This window comes from Microcebus murinus, chromosome 17, assembly GCF_040939455.1.
Source record: "Microcebus murinus isolate Inina chromosome 17, M.murinus_Inina_mat1.0, whole genome shotgun sequence".
NCBI classification, from domain to species: Eukaryota; Metazoa; Chordata; class Mammalia; order Primates; family Cheirogaleidae; genus Microcebus; species Microcebus murinus.
The window spans coordinates 56,210,789-56,230,935 of record NC_134120.1 but is presented as its reverse complement, the minus strand read 5'-3'; the positions used below and the strand labels follow the sequence as shown (position 1 = coordinate 56,230,935).

Here is a 20,147-nt window from a genome sequence, read left to right as displayed (position 1 = left end):
ATACACCTGTTACAGATGAGGAAAATGAGGTTAGAGAGGTAAATTTTTCTGAAATCTCACATTTACTGAATGGTACAGATCAGATTCAAACCCATGTTTGCCAACAAAGCTCGAGTCCCGGAGACCACACACCCCTGTTTGACGTGGTGATTGGTGTTCCCAAATCTCCTGTAGCCCTCTTAGCCTCTGAGGACGTTAGAGTGATAGCTTAGCTCTCCCTGGTGCCTGTAGCCTCCTGGGCATCCCATTGTGGAAAGATGGGGATTAGGATATTTCCTTCCTGCACAATTGAGGACTAGTTTATTCCCTATGGGAACATTAGCAAGGACGCAGCACTGAGAGGACCGAGACTGGGTGGCTCCCCTCTTTTCCCTTTCAGTGACAGAAGACTTCAGTTTGCCTTTATTTCCCCTTTCTAATACTGTGTTAATTAAAAATTGCCAATGGCTGGCGTAGGCTTACAGTGTTAACTGCATTCTAAGAACATTTACATAGCTGCTTTCTATTGCAATTTAGAACACACGTGGAAAAGCTGTGGATATTTAACATTAGAGTATATTGTGTAATGGATGGGGCTTAGTAGAAATCAGGGAATATTTAATATTATGTATTTATCAATTACAGAACAGCATTTTTGTCATTTTTAAAAGTATCTAGATTGAATCCCATATATTGTAAACATTCACTTTGAAAAATTGTCATATTGAGGCAAAGATGCAAAGCTCTCTCGTGGCCACCCAGGCTGCTTAGGGAGCTGCCGCAGCAAGCAGAGCTGTTCCTGTGATTTTGTGTTTCAGGTGCAGGATGAAAGGCCCAGGGAAGAGGACAGAGCCCTGGCTTGTAGCCCCATCCAAATAACAGCCGAGAGGAGACGGAGCCTGTGGTATGCAACCCATTACCCCACAGATGAGAGAAAAGTAAGCTATGAAGAAAGGAATTCCCATTCTCGAATTTATTTTTCTATTTCTGTATTTTACTGTTGAATATGACCCTTATATAATCATATCATATGTAAATTCAAGTTGCTCACAGTTTATAGACATAGTTTGATTTAGGAGGCTTAGTACCAGAGAGCTCCATTCAGAGAGAAAACATAAGATTTCCAGAGGAAATATCACAGTCCCATCAGACCCTACAAGAATAGCATTTTATATTTCAGTATTTCCTACTGAAGTCTCTTAATCCTAAAAAGAATGTTGTTAATTTTTTAAAAAATAATTTTATATTTAAAACAAACAAAATATAACAAAGCAATTTGTTAGCACTGAGGGAATGAAAGTTTCAAAGTTGAAATACATTGCAAAAAATAATTTCACTCTAATGGGGTAACTGGCCACAATAGTAGCTCAATAACCACTTGGAGAAGACCCAAACAGTCTGTATGAATATGCTGGAGGATCTCTCAATACTTTGAGGAAACTGTGTTTGTTGACAAAGAAAAGTGAATTACAATTGGATAATTCAGACAACTCATATATTTTATATATAATAAATAATTCATATGACCTTTTAATCACTTATTGACCATTTTGAACTCAACTGAGTCAATGCTTTATTGACTTGTTAAAATGGCCTATTTGCAACGTTGTAAAGACAAATACTCATAATTCTTGGATGGGGTCAGCATTTTGTCCCCCTGCATGTCTGAGAATTGAGGAGTGGGTTCTCTGATTCCTTTGATGGCAGGTGAGTTTCTCTAAGACACAAGGTCCTACTCTCAGTGCTGCTACCCTGCGCTGAGACAGGATAGGACAGTGAGTGAGCTGTCTTAGGGGGTGACAGCACTGTGGAGCAGAGATGGGGCCCTGAGACATCTGGGGACTTTCAAGGGCCATTTCTTCTCTCTCACTTCACCAAGTTTCGGGATGATCTTTCACATTTCAGTAAAGGACAGATATCAACAGACAATAGGCCAGCTGTTTTCAGAGTGAGGCCTGTGGACCCCTGGGGATTCTGAGACCCTTGCAGGGGTCCTCAAGCTCCAAACTATTTCTATACTAATACATAAGATCTTTGCCTTGATGGTACAAAAGTAACAGTGGGTAAACTGCCGGCACTGGACACCAAACCAAGGTGGAGGCCCCAAAGCGCAGAGTAGTGATCGTAGGTCGAGCTGTTCATTGCCAAGCTCACACGGAAGACAGAACAGCAAGGCTGGTTTCACTTAAGAAAATCCTCGATGAACCAGAAAGAGTTATTAATTTTCGTAAATCTCAACCTTGGCATGCACGTCTTTTTGTATTCTGTGTGACAAAATGGGAAGTCTGCATAATGTGCCATGTACAAAGTATGACTGCTGTCATGATAAAAAGTACAGGGCCCAGTAAAGGCATTGCGAGCTCAACTCGCTGTGTTTCCATAGCAGCCACTTTTACCCAAGGGAACAACTATGGACAAATACAGTTATTCAGATTTGGGTATGTGACAGACAATTTCTTAAAAATAAATGGAGCCTGACACTTAGAGGCAAACAGCTAATAGCATTTGTTGCAATGATAAAATTTCAGTACTTGAGTAAAATTTAGAATTTTGGAAAACTTGCATCCACCACTGAGAGCTTGACAACTTTTAATATTTAAGGGCTTTTTTGATGAGATCATTGTGATGTTAATAAATGTGCTTTTCAAATATCACATAATGAAATGTGTCAGTACTTGATAGAACTGTATAACTTACCAAACCAACAGCCTCAAAATAATCACTGCTTAAGGTGTAAGATATATTAATGGGTTTTAATGTTACGGAGTATGAAAAGGTCAGTAATGTAGTCTCAGATTCCACAGCACAACTGACCTTCAAGAAACTACCACTGGTTGAGCTTGATGTAGTAGCAATTACTATCCACAATTATCTAGTTAGACTATTAAAATAGTCCTTCCTTTTCAATGAATACATCTGAGAAACCAGATTTTCTTCGTATACTTCAACCAAAACAGCATATCACAGCATATTGGACACAGAAACCGATCTGGAAGTCCAGTTGTCTCTTATTAAAAAGCCAGACATTTAAAAGCTATGCAAAAGTATAAAATAATGAAACTTTAAAAAGAGTTTTTATAAAAATATAGCTATTTGAATCATTTATTTATGTTAACATATAGTGGTTTTTTAAAACTTTTAATGAGTTAATAAATATCTTTAAATGCCCACTTAAATTTCTAATACAGTAGGCACTGAGAGATAGAACTCACAAAAATAAAAGCTCTTTGGGACCCTCAGTGATTTTTAAGAATGTAAATGACTCCTGAATCAAAAATGTCACAGAACCACTTGCTGTGCTAATGATTATTTGGGGGAAGCCCAAACCACTTGACACTAATATGGTTCAAAAGCACAGTCATATAATAATTATTTTGTTGTAGACAGTATGCAAGTCTTAAAATAAGCTCAAACTCTACTACAAATCAGTTTTTTATCATGAAACTTCTACTTTCTGAAAAGTAAATATTTTCAAAGTTCTGCAGATTTCTTAAAGGGTTCCAGGAGTAATAAAACTAAGCTGCTTATTCTATTAGAACAAAATAATTGAAAAACATAGTAACTTCTATGGTCATGCAGTTTATTGTTGCTTATTTGCTGTTATAATTAAAAGTTAACCTCAGAAGCTGGAAAATAGTTATAATAAACAGCAACATCCAATTCAATTATTTTTCCCTTTATATTTTGCATGGCAGTTTAAACATACTAGCCACCAGTGAGTTAAAGAGAATGGGTATTTATATAGTGAAGCATTAAATGTTTAGCATTAAATGCTTTCAGCTTCCTTACTAACATGCTATCCTGCTTTGCTCTTTGCAGCTTCTATCCATGACCCAGGATGACTACAAGCCATCTGATGTTAGTATACCCTTAGAATTATCATGTACTCTTATGTAAGTGATGTGAAAGTGACTGACTGAAATGGAATTAGCTCTTTTGAGAATATTTTAGTGATCTATAAAATTTCCATAAGCTTTTCAAATTTTTCAGAAATTATATCTAGTTGATTGTTGTTAAAACAGTAACTCATATGATATGAGATTGAGTGTAATCATATATAATGTATTTAAACTTCTAAAAAGCCTTTTTTGTGAGGTGTTTTTAAAATCATTTTGTTTTGTAAATATGCCTATTACATTTTTTAAATAGGAAGTCTTGCATGTTCATTGTGCATATGTGTATTTGTATGTTTGTTTCAAAAATTGTAAAGGCAAAAAGACAGAGGGAAAAAACAGGCAGTTGTACTTAGCAAGGCAGTGAGGGAATTGCAATCTTGCAGTCAGACAAAGACACCAGAGGGTGCTGTCTCAGCTGAGACCTGAAGGACATTTGCATTCATCCTGTGCAGAGCTACATGGGTGTGAGGCAGGGCAGAGTTGGGTCCAGGACCAGGAAAGGTGTGGAGTCCCATAGAGCTGGAAGGATGGCTAAGGGGTAGACAGTGGCGAGTGCTAAAGAAACCAAGAAATAAGAACAGATCCTGAAGGGCTCAGACAGCCTTTTAGGAGCATTTGCACTTTATACTGAGCACAGAGGGTACATCACACAGTTTGCAACAGAAGTGAGATCAGATCTGATACACCTTTTATAGCGATCACTTTATGGAGGCTGGATTTGGAGAGGGAATGTGCAAGATACATCTTGCTGAGATATTTGGATAGTTGACTAAATTGTTCAGCTTGCACTCAGCTCTTCACTGCCAGGTGAGGAAGGGAGGGTGGGAATATTGACATTAGAAACCCAGAGCTGCTGTGACAGGTGTCATTTTCCCTGCACCCATGCAGGGCCTGCTTGTGACTGTGAATGGAAACCCTGTGGACTACCACACCATCCACCCCAGCCTCCCCATGGAGAATGGCCCTGGCAAAGCCGACCTGTACTCGACCCCACAGTACCGATGGGAACCCTCCGACGAACCCTCAGGTAAGGAGCCGCCCCAGGGAAGGCGCGCGTTATGCACGGGGTTGTATTTCTCTCTCTTTCATAAGTTTGGCTTCTCTCTTTCTTTTGTTTTCTGTTTATTGGATTTGGTTCCTTTTTTTCAAAACAGTATGAAGTATGGAAGCATGACTTCCATGGTCAGTATAATTAAGCCCATTTCTTTAAGCTCTGCCTATATTTTGTCCTAGCATATTGCTATTTGTATTCTATCACTGTATACAAAATAAATAGCATAATTGGGACATACTTTGAAAAAAAAGTAAAAAGCATTTTAAACATGTCAATTTATGTATAGCATTTAACCTACATGTGTATATATGTATGTTGGTCTTTCTTTTAGTTGATGTTGTAATTAGGGTCAATAGTTTTCTGGCTAATGTATGGGTGTTTTTAAAAAGAGTCCTTTTTGTACATTAAAAAGAAAGGAGAACACAAAAACTTGAACATGGCTTTTCTGCCTTTTCTCTCAGTATATATTGTGGTGAAGGAGAGCAAGCTGTTACTAGAGATGACAAATCGGTGGCCTGGGGCTGAGATTTCACCCTCAGGTGAAATATTTTTTTAAACTTTAAATAGTAACCATCATTTTAAAAGCTGTAGCTCTGACCTAGAAATGAAAATTTCTGGAATCCCTTATAGAATATGAACATCTGGCAACACTAGTCCCTGCCTCTCTACAAGGTTAGTTGGACTTCTGTTGTCATGGCCACTGCTGGGGACCAACTGCCAATCACTAGTCCATAAAGACAGAATTACCTAACTGTAGTATTGAGGACAAAAAAAGTACAATACATGAAGCATGCAGGTAGTGGCTAAGTGACTACCAAATTATACTTGATTTGTATCTCTATTTATATGTGATTAACACTAGTGTTGTTAGACATTATCCTCCTTCAGAGAATGGCCAGCAGCTATCCATCCTCTTTGCATGAAAGGTACATTAGGTACATTGTGCTTACTCTGAGGGCCTTTTGCATAATTCTTTTTTTTTTTAATTTTTTTTTTATTTTGGCATATTATGGGGGTACAGATTTTAAGGTTTCAATAAATGCCCATTTCCCCCCCTCCCCCCAAAAGTCTGAGTCTCCATCATGACCATCCCCCAGATGGTGCACATCTCACTCATTATGTATGTATATACCCACCCTGCATAATTCTTTATCAGGCTTATTCCGATGTTCTGTTCTTTGTAATTCTTTATCTGTACTTCCTGCAGTTGCCCTTGAGGGTGCACCTGCTTAACTGTACAACTGTTAGCCACATTATTCAACATCCCTTAGTAAGGTTAAATCAAGGTCAGTCACCCTCCGCCACCCACTCTGCCACATGCATTCCCCAACCGCAGATGGTGCCTGTGAGCTCCACCGCATCACACTCTATCCATTTGTTACCCTTTTCTGCTTCCTACATGCATGTATTTTTGTTTGCAACTCAGGTTTAAACTGAAAAGCTTAAGGAAATTCAGTGCTTTCCAAAGTGTGGTCTTCAGAGCGTTGACGCCAGTATCACAAAGGGCAGGGCCCAAGAATTGGCATTTGTGACTTCTAATGTTTGAGATGTTCGGGTCACAGCCTAGATGTCCATCTATTTACACTTTATTCATATGAGAACAAATAAATAGAATTTTGACTGCTGACAAGGACAATAGAAAAATACTCAAATCATAAATTGAGTTTTCAAAAGTGAAACAAAAGCTGAGGAGTGTTTTATTTTTCATTGAATCTATGCACACAAAATATGTCACAACCAGAAAGGTAGTATGCAAATAACTCTAAAATTCATTACATGCAGTGTTTTCATCACTTTCTCTGATCTGCAGGCTGTCTCTTATAACTCTTAGGGTTATCCAATCCTCCTGCTGGAGGAATGAAAGCCAGTAAGTTTCTGCTCCTGATTTTGGAGCCTGTGTGGGGTAGAATGCATGGTCACTGATATTTTAGTAGTTTATCCTTCCTCTTCATGGCGCTAGGAAACTTGGTTCTCTAACCAACGTGTATATAGCCCATTTAGCTCAAACAAGAAAGACAGGACACTTTATTTAGCAGCTTAAAACAACATTTAGTGTGATACAGTTTCCCTGGGTCAGGAATCTGGGTGTGACTAGGTTGGTGCCTACAGCTTAGGGTAGTTTATGAGGCTCCTGGCTGGGGCTGCAATCTCTTCTGATGGTTTGAGTGGGGAAGAATCTATTTCCAAGCCCACTGTTGGCCAGCTGGCCTCGGCTCTTGCTGACTGCTGCCCAGCAGAGACATCAGTTCTCACCTCCTGAGCCTCACCACAGGGCAGTTTACAACATGGAAGCTGGCTTCTCTCAGGACAAGCGAATGAGAGAATGAGGGAAGGTGCCCAAGGTGAAAGCCACAGTGTTTTGAAACTGAATCTTGGAAGTGACGCTCCATCACTTTTGAAGTGCTCTGTTTTTTAGAAGCCTGTCCCAGGTCCTGCCTACACTCAGGGGGAAGGGCTCACACAAGGGCATGAATGCCAGGAAATGGAAGTTTTCTATACCCTCTCAAATGGAAATTTTCTTCCCATAATTTCTGAGTGCAGAGCCTGTTACACTGACCAGGCAGAACGTACTGATTCTGTTTGAATTCTGAGTGCTTTATTAATTGGAAATGATTTCTGAAGTCTTAAATAAAAGGCTGTGTCAAAATCATACATGTGCTTTACTGCTTGGAACATTTATACAAATTTCATGTTTGCATAAATAATTACATAAAATATGTTTCCATCTAGAAAAGAAAGAGGAAGAGGAGGAAGAGAAAGAAGAATTTGAAGAGGAACAAAGCCACGAGGAGAAAAGAAGCGTCAAAGTTCATGCCATGGTCTCCGTGTTCCAATTCATTATGAAACAAAGCTACATCTGTGCCCTCATTGCCATGATGGTGCGTATGGGCGGCAGCGGCAGGGGTTGGAGAAGTGGTGCCCACAGCCCTGCAGGCTCTGAGCTCCACCGTCCTCTCAGGGCCAGCATAAGTATAGTAGTCTTCCCAATGCCTTCACAGAGAATGGTCTGCTCTGTTAATTTTTCATGGGATTTTTATACTATAGGTTGCAAAATCATATCCTTTCAACTCTACTTTTCCTCCCTTTAAATATTAGCACATTTCTCTCAAATTAGCTTATCAGTCAGGCTCTTCCCTATTTTGCAAACTTCAGAGGACATATTGGGTAGTTTTTCTAAAAGACTGAAGTGTTCAAGGTTAATAGAGGCTGATTTTATTTCCTTCAGATGTTGAGAGTTATATTCATATCTTGCCTTAGATTTGGGTGAGACTGTTTCATCTTATCTGTAATAACTTCTTACCAATATGAGCATCAAGCAACCATGGTTCTCAAGAGCCTGTTCCAATTGTGAGCTCTCAGTTTATGCACGTTTCTGTCACCTCTACTAGATACATTCTCCATATCCGACATCATAGCTTCCGAAATAATCCTTTGGCCTCTAGACAGAAGATAACAGAAGCTCTAAAAACAAATTTTCTTGAGGAAGCTGATTTATTTTTGGGAAACCTAATATTCTTGTTTAAAATGCAACTCTTTCAAATTCTGTGGTCAGTGATGGGATCCCGTGGACACTTTTGAAGATAAAAAATAAAAATATTCTATAACTCTAGGGGGAAAAAGTACCTAGACACAGTTTCCACAGGCACTTAGTCAACATGATTCCCAGATGAACCCATACATAACTCAACTGTAGTTTCTAGTGAGGAACACAACCTCACATAAGGGAAGGCTAGGAGAAAGAAAGCTCCTTGAAATTGAAGGTGCTCTTGGGGATTGCCAGGTCTATTCTTTACATGAAATTAATTCTCTGCTCTTCAGTTACCTTTTGACATTTTCTATCTCTCAGCCTCTACTTTAAATTACAGTAAATCTCTAATTGTTAAATATCAAACATATTGTAAATGCAATTTATAATTCTGATTCTGAATTCAAAAAAATATATAATTATTTTTTTTCTCCCTGAACCAGGTAAGTTTGATTTTTTTCTTTAAAGAAATAGAGATTGGAAAAAATCTTTGAATATACATTTTGTTACTCAATAGAAAAAAATCTATTGTAAAACAACACAATCCTTCATTAAAGATGTGTGCTTGTCTGGTACCATTATATTAATGGAGCCATGATATTAATGTTTTAAAAGTGCCTTCCTTCCATGGAAGCTCCTTATTACAGACTTCTTAATCACAGAAACAGAAGTTCTGAGAAGTCACTTCCGTTAAAGTGATATCAGCATTTATTTAAAAAATACAATGTACAAATATACTAACTATCGAGACAATTCTGAAACTGAACATAAGAAACAACACAATGCAGATTCTACTATCCAACTACCACAACTGGAAGGTTCATGTGACTTGGCATTAAAAAGAAGAGACAGTTTTTTTTAATGTTCATAATTTCTTTTTCTCCCTCATCCTCCCAAACAAGAATAATGAAGGGGCTGGGAAGGGAGGATCTGCTGGAATTATAATATCCATGAAAATTGAAAATTATTTTCCTAGGACACACAAAAAATGGAGGAGTTATATCTGCATTTCATACTGGGATAAATGCATTAAATATATTATTTAATGCAAATCTATTAAATGTGTTACTTAACATCAATACATTAAATATTACCTAACCTTTGATAAATTCTATTTCCAAGAAATAATAATTTCATGAAAATAATTCATGAAAACTAGACTTGGTACTAGTTGTCATTCACTAACTTAATTTTGATAAAAGGAATTTAAATTTCCTGTTTATAATTATTATATATATTTAACCAACAATTTAAATTATCACTTAAAAAAACTGGTAGTGCTTTAGGACAGATTTGCAAATTGCTGAGAGGAAGTATTTGTTTATTCCATGCTGACTTCATTTATCTTAATACCTATCTAATTTCCAGAAGCAAAATAGATTTGTAAAACATTTGAACCTTAAAACTAACTCTTGATATTTATGATATTCGGGAATGTGATTGATTTCAATTAGCTCAAACATATCTAGAAAATATTTTTAAAGGTCTTTTCACCAAAAAAATATAGTATCAGATTACAAAAGAAGATAACAGATTTCCTGAAGTTAAAGCATTTGTGAGCCTGCTATACATATTGTCCTGGTAGCTTCCAGATGAGACACATGTCTGATTCTTTGAAAGTTTAACATGAATGGAAGACGGTCTGATTGGTTTTTAGTCCCAACTCTTACAGGACAGAAGCTAAGGTTGGCCTTTATTTACTTGGCTTTGTGGTCTTGGATGTGCGGAAGCCTAACATGCAGCTTCTTCATGTCAATCTTCTAATTTCCATCATGTATATCTTCTTGGGTCATCTACCAAGCGTGATCCCTGAAGTCCAACTTTTATGGTTAACCTATTGATTCTCAAAGCTTATATTTCTTAGCCTCAAAAATGGCCCACACTCACTCATCACTTAAAAATAATTGCTGACTGCAGACTATTTGGGGCGGGGGAAGGAGAAAACACGGTTATTTGTAATACTGTAAAGTAAGGTAAAGAACAAGAGATTTGGTGCTCAAGGGAAACAGACTTGGAATGAAGACACCTTTTGCCTTTGACCCTATTCCCTTATAGGGAAGCAATGTCATTCTCAGCACAATCAGTATTTCTGTTTTCTTCCTTTTCTGTGCCACAGGTTGCAGTCTCCATTACTGCACCACAACTCTTCTTTCCCTCCTTTGAATATTATTTACCTTTTCGTTTTAGATAAATTTTAACTTACCAGTGTGAGGGGACTGTGCATTGTATTGACCATTATCATCTCATCTTTTCTCCCTCCAGGCCTGGAGCATCACCTATCATAGCTGGTTGACGTTCGTGCTGCTTATCTGGTCGTGCACTCTTTGGATGATTCGCAACAGAAGAAAATATGCCATGATCAGCTCTCCTTTCATGGTGGTTTATGGAAATCTATTGTTGATATTACAGTATATATGGAGTTTTGAGCTTCCTGAAATTAAAAAGGTCCCAGGATTTTTAGAAAAGAAAGAGCCAGGAGAACTTGCTTCAAAGGTAAGTGAATAGGAAAACAAGAAAACAAAACAATGGCACAAAACCACAAAAATTTTAATAATCATAACTAAGAGAAACCTAACAAAAACAGGCTCCAAATATTCACTGCTTTGCAAAGCAAACAGATACATGTGATGGGAAGAGATAATTTACAGTGCTTAAAGGTCTCTATAATTTAAACATTAACATTATGTTACACCATGATTTTAGCTTTTACTTAAAAATGACAATACTTTCCACTCAAAGAAAAATTATAATATAAATTATTTTTTAGTATAAATTGCACTCTAGTAGAAATTAGATGTGGAAATAGGAAAATACCATATAAAATATATCATGAGGTTAGCAGACTTTCTTTGATAGATTATCAATTTGTAAAACATGCTTAGCACATTGCTGTTTTATATAAGTATTGCTTATTAATGGCAACATTTTTCCTCCAATTATGTCCTATAAAACTGAGGTCCCCAACTCCTGGCCAGAGACTGATACCAGTCTGTAGCCTGTTAGTAACTGGGCCGCACAGCAGGAGGTGAGTGGCAGCTGACAGAGCCAGGAAGGAAGAGAAGCCTCATCTGTATTTATAGCCACTCCCATTGCTCGCCATCCTTCTCCCGCCCCTGGTCCATGGAGAATTTGTCTTCCATGAAACTGTTCCCTGATGCCAGAAAGGTTAGGGACTTGCTGCATAAAACATTTTTAGTAGTAAAAATTAAGAATGGCACTTGCATTTTTTTCTTCTACTGATTATATGATATGCCTTCATCTGAGTTAGAAAGTTCATAATCTTTTCACTACTCATTTGTTTTCATGGGCTATTTAATAGTTTTATTTCAGAAGATTAGGTGCAACTTCCTGTTTGTTTCTTTTGTTAACAAAGTAGCAGACTAAATACACATTCACTTTCTGTTGCTGACTTCATTAAGACAGTAAATCAAATGTGAATATATTGAATGAGTTTTTAAAATTAATATCTCTGAAGGAGACATTTGCATCACATGAAATTCACTTTTCCTGGGAGCAACCACCTGCTTTAAGGGTTACCAGACACCCCCTATCCAAGACAATCAGTGTAAATGGGATGTCAGTCCTCATAACAGATTTTTTTGGTGAAGGGGTATTGGAGTAAAGGAAAAAAATTCTAACAAGTGAATGCTATTGACAGTTAAAGGTGATACCATAATCCCTGTGTTTGTGGACCATGGAAAGTTTATTCATTCATTTATTCATTCATCCCAAACTCCCATGCCTACACAACCCTGCTTTTCTTCCAAACCATACTCCATGCTCAAAATCTTTCTTAATACTCCCATGTACAAGTCACCTTTATTTAATAGTCCTTTCTTTTATCTCCCCTCCCTCTTTTTCCCCTTTAACACAGACACACACAGAGAGACACACACACTCACACACAACTGGTAAGTTAGGTTTTTCTATAAGAGAAATTCAAAATCTTATTCTTTTGATTGTATAAATCCATTACAACCTGACTCAGAATAACAATGAGATTTCTAAAAATGCATGCCAATAATTAGTTGAATACTCACCCATCTAATCTAAAATTAACAGTTCTTAGGGAGGAAAACATTACTAAGAAAATAATTTGTTACCTGTAAAAAAAAAAAGTGATTCTGGGAAATTATGCACTTATATTTTAAAGTATCTAGGAGTCCAAAAACAAAAAAAAGCAAGATTTTGTGATAGACAATAACAACACAACTCCAAGCTCATACAATCTCTATCACAATAAGATTTATAAAAACATATTATTAAACATACACTGCTTACAGAGTACCAGATGAGTCAGTGTGTTAAAAAATAAGAGAGAAGAAACCAGCCTTAGTACGTGAGGGTCTGAACACCTCCTGTGGAGCCATTCTGAACAGCTTTGCAACAGTCATAAGTGTGTCTCATTCCAGGCTCCATCAAACCATATCAACTGCTGCCTTCAAAACTGGCTTTTAACTCGCCTTCCCTAGGAAGGATATCCCACCTGCCCCCAATTACTCCTGGCCTCTCTGAGTAAGAAATGCATTAGAGAAACAGATTTCTTTCTCAATTTGCAGCTATAGTTTGATTCATAGTGACTTCTGGCATTTTAATGCCAGATTTTCAGAAATGTAGGCACTCTGGTTCTTGATTTCATTAGATCCTGGGAACATTTACCAGGACTTACTGGCACTGGTTTATGTTGAAAGTAAATGATAAATGGACATTTATGGATAGTTAAGGGGGCAATTCAAAATGAAAATGACCCATTCATTTACCTATTTATTCTTTTCATTTCTTTGCCAAATATTTACAAAAATCCTATTCATACTATGAACCACAATGAGATACCACTTCATATCCACTAGTATGGCTATAATTTAAAAAGATAAATAATAACAAATGTACTGAGGATGTGGGAAAATTGGTACTATCACATACTGCTGGTGGGAATGTAAGATGGTATAACAACTTTGGAAAATACCGTGTCAGTTCCTCAAAATGTTAAACATAGAATTTTCATAAAACCAGCAATTCCAGCCCTAGATTTATATATACCCAAGAGAATTGAAAACATATGTTCACATGAAAACTTGCACATGAATGTTCTTGGGAGCATGATCCATCATAGCTGAAAATATAGAAACAAACTAAATGCCCATCAACTGATGAATATGGATAAATAACATGTCGTATGGCCATACCGTGGAATATTATTTGGTAATTAAAAAGAATAAGGCCCTGTACATGCTACAAAATGGATAAACCTTGAAAACATTATGCTAAGTAATGAAATCTGCATTCAAAAGAATACATATTATATTAATCCATTTACATAAAGTACCAGATTAGGCAAATCTATAGAGACAAAAAGTTAAATTAGCAATTGACTAGGACTTAGATGGGGAGAAAAGGAGGAACTTTTATGGGGCTTCTTTTTGGGGGCATGAAAATGTTTTAAAATTGATTGCAGTAATCGCACAACTGTGTGAATATGCTAGGAACCACTGAGTTGTACACTTCAAATGAGTGAATTGCATGGTATGTCATATGATATGTGATATGGTATCGTATGTGAATATTGCCAGTGGGGAGTGGTATTGACCCAGGCAGTGACTCCCATGTCCCAGGGCAGCAGTGCAAACTGGAATCAAACTACAGTGAATAAATATCCTAACTGACTGTCACAGTCAGGATGTGGGAGCGAGCCTCGCCAGGTCTGGGATATGAGAGAGTGAAAGAGAAGCAGGTCCCACTCCCGCTTGCTATGCTATGGCACTGGAATTACCCCATATATTCAATAAATATATTTTTAGAAACACTATTTTCTAGGTACTATACTCCTAAAGAATGGAGCTCCCCAAAATCATAAGTTTTTTTCCTAGTCCTTGAGGAAGTGCTAATATAAAAGTCTGGGCACTTAGAACTATTTTTCCTTCAGCTTCAAAGATTAATAGAAACAGCAAGGGGTTCTATTTTCTGGGATGAAATTTTATTTTTTTCATCTGCGGAGTCCTTCAAAATAAGAAACATTGCAGAGTCAATGGAGTATTTATACAAGGAGTGTATCTTCTTTTACAATTGTAATGACATCACAGTCAAGTGGAAAACAACCAAGGATGAACATCTTGAGGGAGGCCACTTGCTGGAGTTGATTTCCTGCCCAGATGGAAGTAATTGGACAGTCTGGTGCATCTTCCTCAGGGCCTTGCACAGTGTTGAATGTGCTCCTGGCACCCGACACAGGTATGCATGCATCCTCAGGAAAGGGATTTAAAAGCAGTGAATTTCAGAAGGTGGATGACCAGAGGCTCTTCCAGGATGCTTAATCCACTTACCAGGACCAAAATAGCATGCAAGCAGTCATGCTGCAAACATTTACCCGAGAAGGAACATGAGAGTTCAACAGAAAACCAGAAGGAAACTCCAGAATCTGGGAATGAGAAGTAGAGCAGGCAGCCTGTATTGCTGGGACTGGTTGAAAACCAGGAGTGAATCCCTGCTACTGGGGAGAATGAGCGAGTGTCTCTCTGTGACCCTGTTTCCTACTAGGGAATCATGCAGTCCAGGCCACAGGACCCTCCTGAGCCCTGGTGCTAACTTAGGGAGTGGCCAGGAGACTGTGAGAAGGAACTGCTCTGAAAAGTGTCCTACATGCTTCCTCAGACCTGCACACTTGTAGAAGATTGTTGTTCTCGATCCCAGCTCATAGCAAGCTGCACAGGTCCTGGGAGCTAGCAGTGGCAGCAGCTGCTGGCAAGAGAAACTCAGGCTGGGGCTTGGAGATTTGGGGCTTGAGCAGGGTAGTGTATCCTGGAGCCAGAACTAAAAAACAAGTGTAGCTGCTGGTGCTGGAACCTTCATTCCTTCACCCCTGCACACACTGGGACTAGAGCAGGAGGAGAGTTGCCAGTGGGGAGTGGTATTGACCCAGGCAGTGACTCCCATGTCCCAGGGCAGCAGTGCAAACTGGAATCAAACTACAGTGGATAAATATCCTAACTGACTGTCACAGTCAGGATGTGGGAGTGAGCCTCGCCAGGTCTGGGATATGAGAGAGTGAGAGAGAAGCAGGTCCCACTCCCGCTTGCTATGCTATGGCACTGGAATTACCCCATGCTGAAACCTAAGCACAGCAGTGGTTGCTCCTCACCTGGGGACTTCCCCAAGGGCCTTAGGTCTGCCCTAAAGCCCCCATCAGGGCTAGTGCTTGCACCTGCCATGGGGGGGGGCATAAATTCAGGCTTGTCTGGTCCAGCTTTGCTTAGCTTCATCCTCACCCCCACTGAGACAGAGCACAAGACCCAGGCCCTTGGGCATTCCATGGCCCAGCCCACTATTGGGACACTCAAGTCCTTCTGCCAGTTAGTAGAAGTTGGGCATAAACCCTTCTTCTACCACTGAGCTGGCTCTTACCTGCAAGTGCTACTTATTGGACCAGAGGTCAACCTGCACAGCCCATTTTACAACATCTGCCGACATAACTGCACAGTGCTAAAGAACAAGAGAAGCTTCTCACAAACTCTGCTACCACCATCATCCATGCCACCCTGGCTACTCAAGGGGTCATGAACTTGCTCACCCACTTGGTACACAACCACTACAACTGGCATTTGAGAGAGCCAGCATATTTATAATAAAGAAATCATACAGAGTCTTTGCCACTGAACACCCCAAGAAGAAATGCCAAATGGCCCTTCCCAACATACATCATAGTTACATCTTCAAGAAAAAAGGTCTACTCCAATGAAAGTAAATTTAAAAATGAGAAAGAAGAAGCAACTGTTTCTCCAGATGCACAGAAATCAGTGTAAAGATACAAAAAGTATTTAAAAGCAAGATATTATGTCATCCTGAAAGAAACACAATAATTCTCTAGCAATAGATCCCAACCCCCAAAAATATCCTCAAAATGCCATATAAAGAAGTGAAAATATTGATTTTAAAGAAGCTCAATGAGATGAAAGAGAAATATGAAAATCAGTACAAAGAAATCAGAAAATCAAATCAGGATATGAACAAGAAATTTGTCAAGGAGATAAATAACTTAGAAAAACCCTAACAGAAATTCTGGAAATGAAAATTTCATTAAAGGAATTATAAAATACATTTGAAAGATAAAACAATAGTCTACACCAAAAGGAAGAAAGAATCTCCGAACTTGAAGACAGGTCTTTTGAATTAATTGAGTCAGAAAAAAATGAAAAAATAAAAATTAAAGAAAAGAATGAAAAAAGCCTTTAAGATGTATAGGACTACATAAAGAACTGAACTTATAAATTATTGGTATGGCCGAGAGGGAAGAAAAATTTAAAAGTTTAGAAAAACTGTTTAAGGAAATGATTGTCAAAAGTGTCCCAAGTTTAGCAACAGATTTAGACATGAAGATACAGGAGGCCCAAGTATCCCCAGGAAAATACATTATAAATGAACTTCATTGCACCATATAGTCATCAGACTGTCTGAAGTCAGCACGAAGAAAAGGATTTTAAAATCAGCAAAAGAGTGTTTATTCACCTATAAAGGAACCTATCAGACTACTAGGTGACTTCTTAGCAGAAACTTTACAAGCCAGAAGAAAATAGGATGAGATTTTCAAAGTCCTGAAAGAAAAAAATTGCCTATAAATAATTTTAGATTCACCTAGATTGAACTTCATAAATGAAGGAGAAATAAAGTCTTTCCTGCACAAGCAAACACTGAGTGGATTTATCACCTTTAGATCAGCCCTACAAGAAATGCTTAAAGATGTCCTAAAAATGGAAATGAAAAGTTGATATTTGCCATCATAAAAATAAATGAAAGTATAAAACTCATAGGTCATATAAAACAACTGAACAAAAGGGAGAGAAAGAAATCAAATACAACAAAATGGAGTTCCACCAAATCGCAAAGATAAACAGAGAAAAAGATCAAAACAACGAATTCATAAAACAGATAGCAATTAACAATGTAACAGGAACAATACTTTACATTTTAATATCAACCTTGAATGTTAATAGATTAAATGTTCCACTTAAAATATATAGATTTGTGGAATGGATAAAAATATATAATCCAACTATGCTGCTTATAAGATACTCACTTTATATGTAAACACATATGCAGACTGAAAGTAAATAGGTTGAAAGATATTCCACATAAACGGAAACCAAAAGCAATCAGGAGTAGTTTTAAATCAAAAACAATATAAAAATACAAAGAAGGTCATTGTATTAAATAATGATAAAGAACACCTAAGTAGATATATAGGAATAACATTTATTGGGTGTCAGGCAGGTGGGGGGGGAGGGGATAGGTATATACATACATAATGAGTATGATGCCCACCAACTGGGGGATGGACACGCTTGAAGCTCTGACTCGAGGGGGGAGGGAGGGAAGGGCAATATACGTAACCTTAACATTTTTATGCCCATAATATTCTGAAAAAAAAAATAAATGAAAAGAATAATGATAAAGGGATCAATTCATTAAGACTATATAGTAATTCTAATGTCCACCAGAGCACCCAGATTCATAAATATTACCAGACCAAACAAAGAGATGGATAGCAATGCAATATTTTGGGGGGCCTTAAACACCCCACTCACAGCACTAGACAGATCATTGAGAGAGAAAATCAGGAAAGAAACATCAGACTTAAATTGGACTTTAGACCGAATGTACTTAACAGACTTAATAGAATTTATAGAACGTTGTACCCAACAACTGCAGAATATGCATTCTTCTCATCAGCACATGGAACATTCTCCAAGGTAGACCATAGCTTAGGCCACAAAACAAGTCACTACAAATTTTTAAAAAATCAAAATTATATCAAGTATCTCAGAACACAGTGGAATAAGACTAGAAACTGATACCAACAGGAACTTAGGAAACTATACAAATACATGGAAATTAAATGACATGCTTCTGAAAGATCATCGGGTCAATGAAAAAATTTAAAATGGAAATTTAAAAAAATTTTAAATGAATAAAAATGGAAACACAACATTTCAAAATCTCTGGGATACTGAAAAAAAGCAGTACTAAGAGGTAAATTTATAGCATTATAAATAGCTACATCAAACAATTAGAAAGATCACAAATTAACAACCTAACCTAATATCATACCACAAGGAGCTAGAAAAACAAGAACAAACCAAACCCAAAGTTAACAGAAGAAAAACAATATAAAGATCAAAAAACTAATGAAATAGATATCAAAAAATCACAAAGGATCAATGAAGTGAAAAGTTTGTTCTTCAAAAGATAAATATAATTGATAAATTACTAGCTAGACTGACTAAGAAAAGGAGAGAGCAGAACCAAATAAACAATTGGAAATGAAGAAAGGAAACATTATAACTGACACCACAGAAATGCAAAAGATCACCAAAGATTATTATCAACAGCTATATACTCACAAACTAGAAAACCTAGAGGAAATGGATAAATTCCTGAAAATATACAACGTCTCAAGATTGAACCAGAAAGAAATAGAACTCCTGAACAGACCAATAATGAGTAGCAAGATTGAAACAGTAATAAAAAGTTTCCCACCAAAAAATGCCCAGGACCAGAGGGATTCATAGTTGAATTCTACTAAAGCTACAAAGAATTCTCCTGAAACTGTTCCCAAAAATTGAGAAGTAGGGAATCCTCCCTAACTCATTTACAAGGCCAGTATCACACTGATACAAAAGCCAGACAAAGAAAGAAAACTATAGACCAATACCCTGACAAACATAAACACAGAACTCCTCAACAAAAACTAGTAGAGTGAATCCAACAGCCCATAAAAAAGAGACTACACCATAATCAAGTGAGTTTTATACCAGAGATGCAAGGATGGTTTATCTATGCAAATCCAATAAGTGTGATACATCCCATAAACAGAATTAAGGACAAAACCTTTATGATCATTTCAATAGATGCAGAAAATTCAACATCCTTTATGATAGAGACCCTCAGCAAAGTAGCTGTAGAGGAAAAATACCTCAAAATAATAAAAGCCGTATACAACAAAGCCATAGTTGAAAACATTCTCTGTAAGAACTGGGACAAAACAAAGATGTTCACTTTCACTACTCCTATTTAAAATAATACTAGAAGTCCTAACAGAGCAATCAGACAAGAGAAAAAAATAAAAGGCATGCAAATTGGAAAAGAGGAAGTCAAATTATCCCTGTTCACTTATATGATATGTTCTTATACCAGGAAACCCACCAAAAAAACTCTCAAATTTGATAAATGAATTCAGTATAGTTTCAGTATACAAAATCAAGGTACAAAAATCAATAATTTTTCTATATATCAGTAGTGATCAAGCAGAGAACCAAATCAAGAAGGCAATCCCACTTTTAATAGCTACAAAAAATATATATACCTAGGACTATATTTAACCAAGGATGCAAAAGATCTCTACAAGGAAAACTACAAAAAAATGATGAAAGAAATTGTAGATGTTACAAACAAATGGAAAAACATCCCATGCTCAGGGATCAGAAGAATTAATATCAATCATTAAAATGACCATACTTCCCAAAGCAATCTACCAATTCAATGCATTCTCTTTCAAATACCAACATCATTTTTCACATAATCAGAAAAAACAATCCTAAAATTCATATGGAACTAAAAAAGAGCCTGAATAGTCAAAGCAATCCTAAGCAAAAAGAATAAATCTGGAGACATCACATTACTTGACTTTAAATTATACTGCAAG

At 37.3% G+C, this 20,147-nt stretch overlaps 1 protein-coding gene across 2 annotated transcripts in view; it reads left to right on the top strand.

Annotated features, from left to right (window-relative positions):
• PIEZO2 (piezo type mechanosensitive ion channel component 2) overlaps positions 1-20,147 on the top strand; it is a 449,399-nt gene that overhangs the window by 305,351 nt on the left and 123,901 nt on the right. For both annotated transcript variants that reach the window (XM_012746201.2, XM_075993690.1), the window contains exons 9-13: positions 798-917; positions 3,799-3,837; positions 4,764-4,902; positions 7,660-7,808; positions 10,718-10,948. In XM_012746201.2, coding sequence (XP_012601655.2) covers positions 798-917; positions 3,799-3,837; positions 4,764-4,902; positions 7,660-7,808; positions 10,718-10,948 — 678 coding nt within the window. The remainder of the gene's footprint in view (positions 1-797; positions 918-3,798; positions 3,838-4,763; positions 4,903-7,659; positions 7,809-10,717; positions 10,949-20,147) is intronic.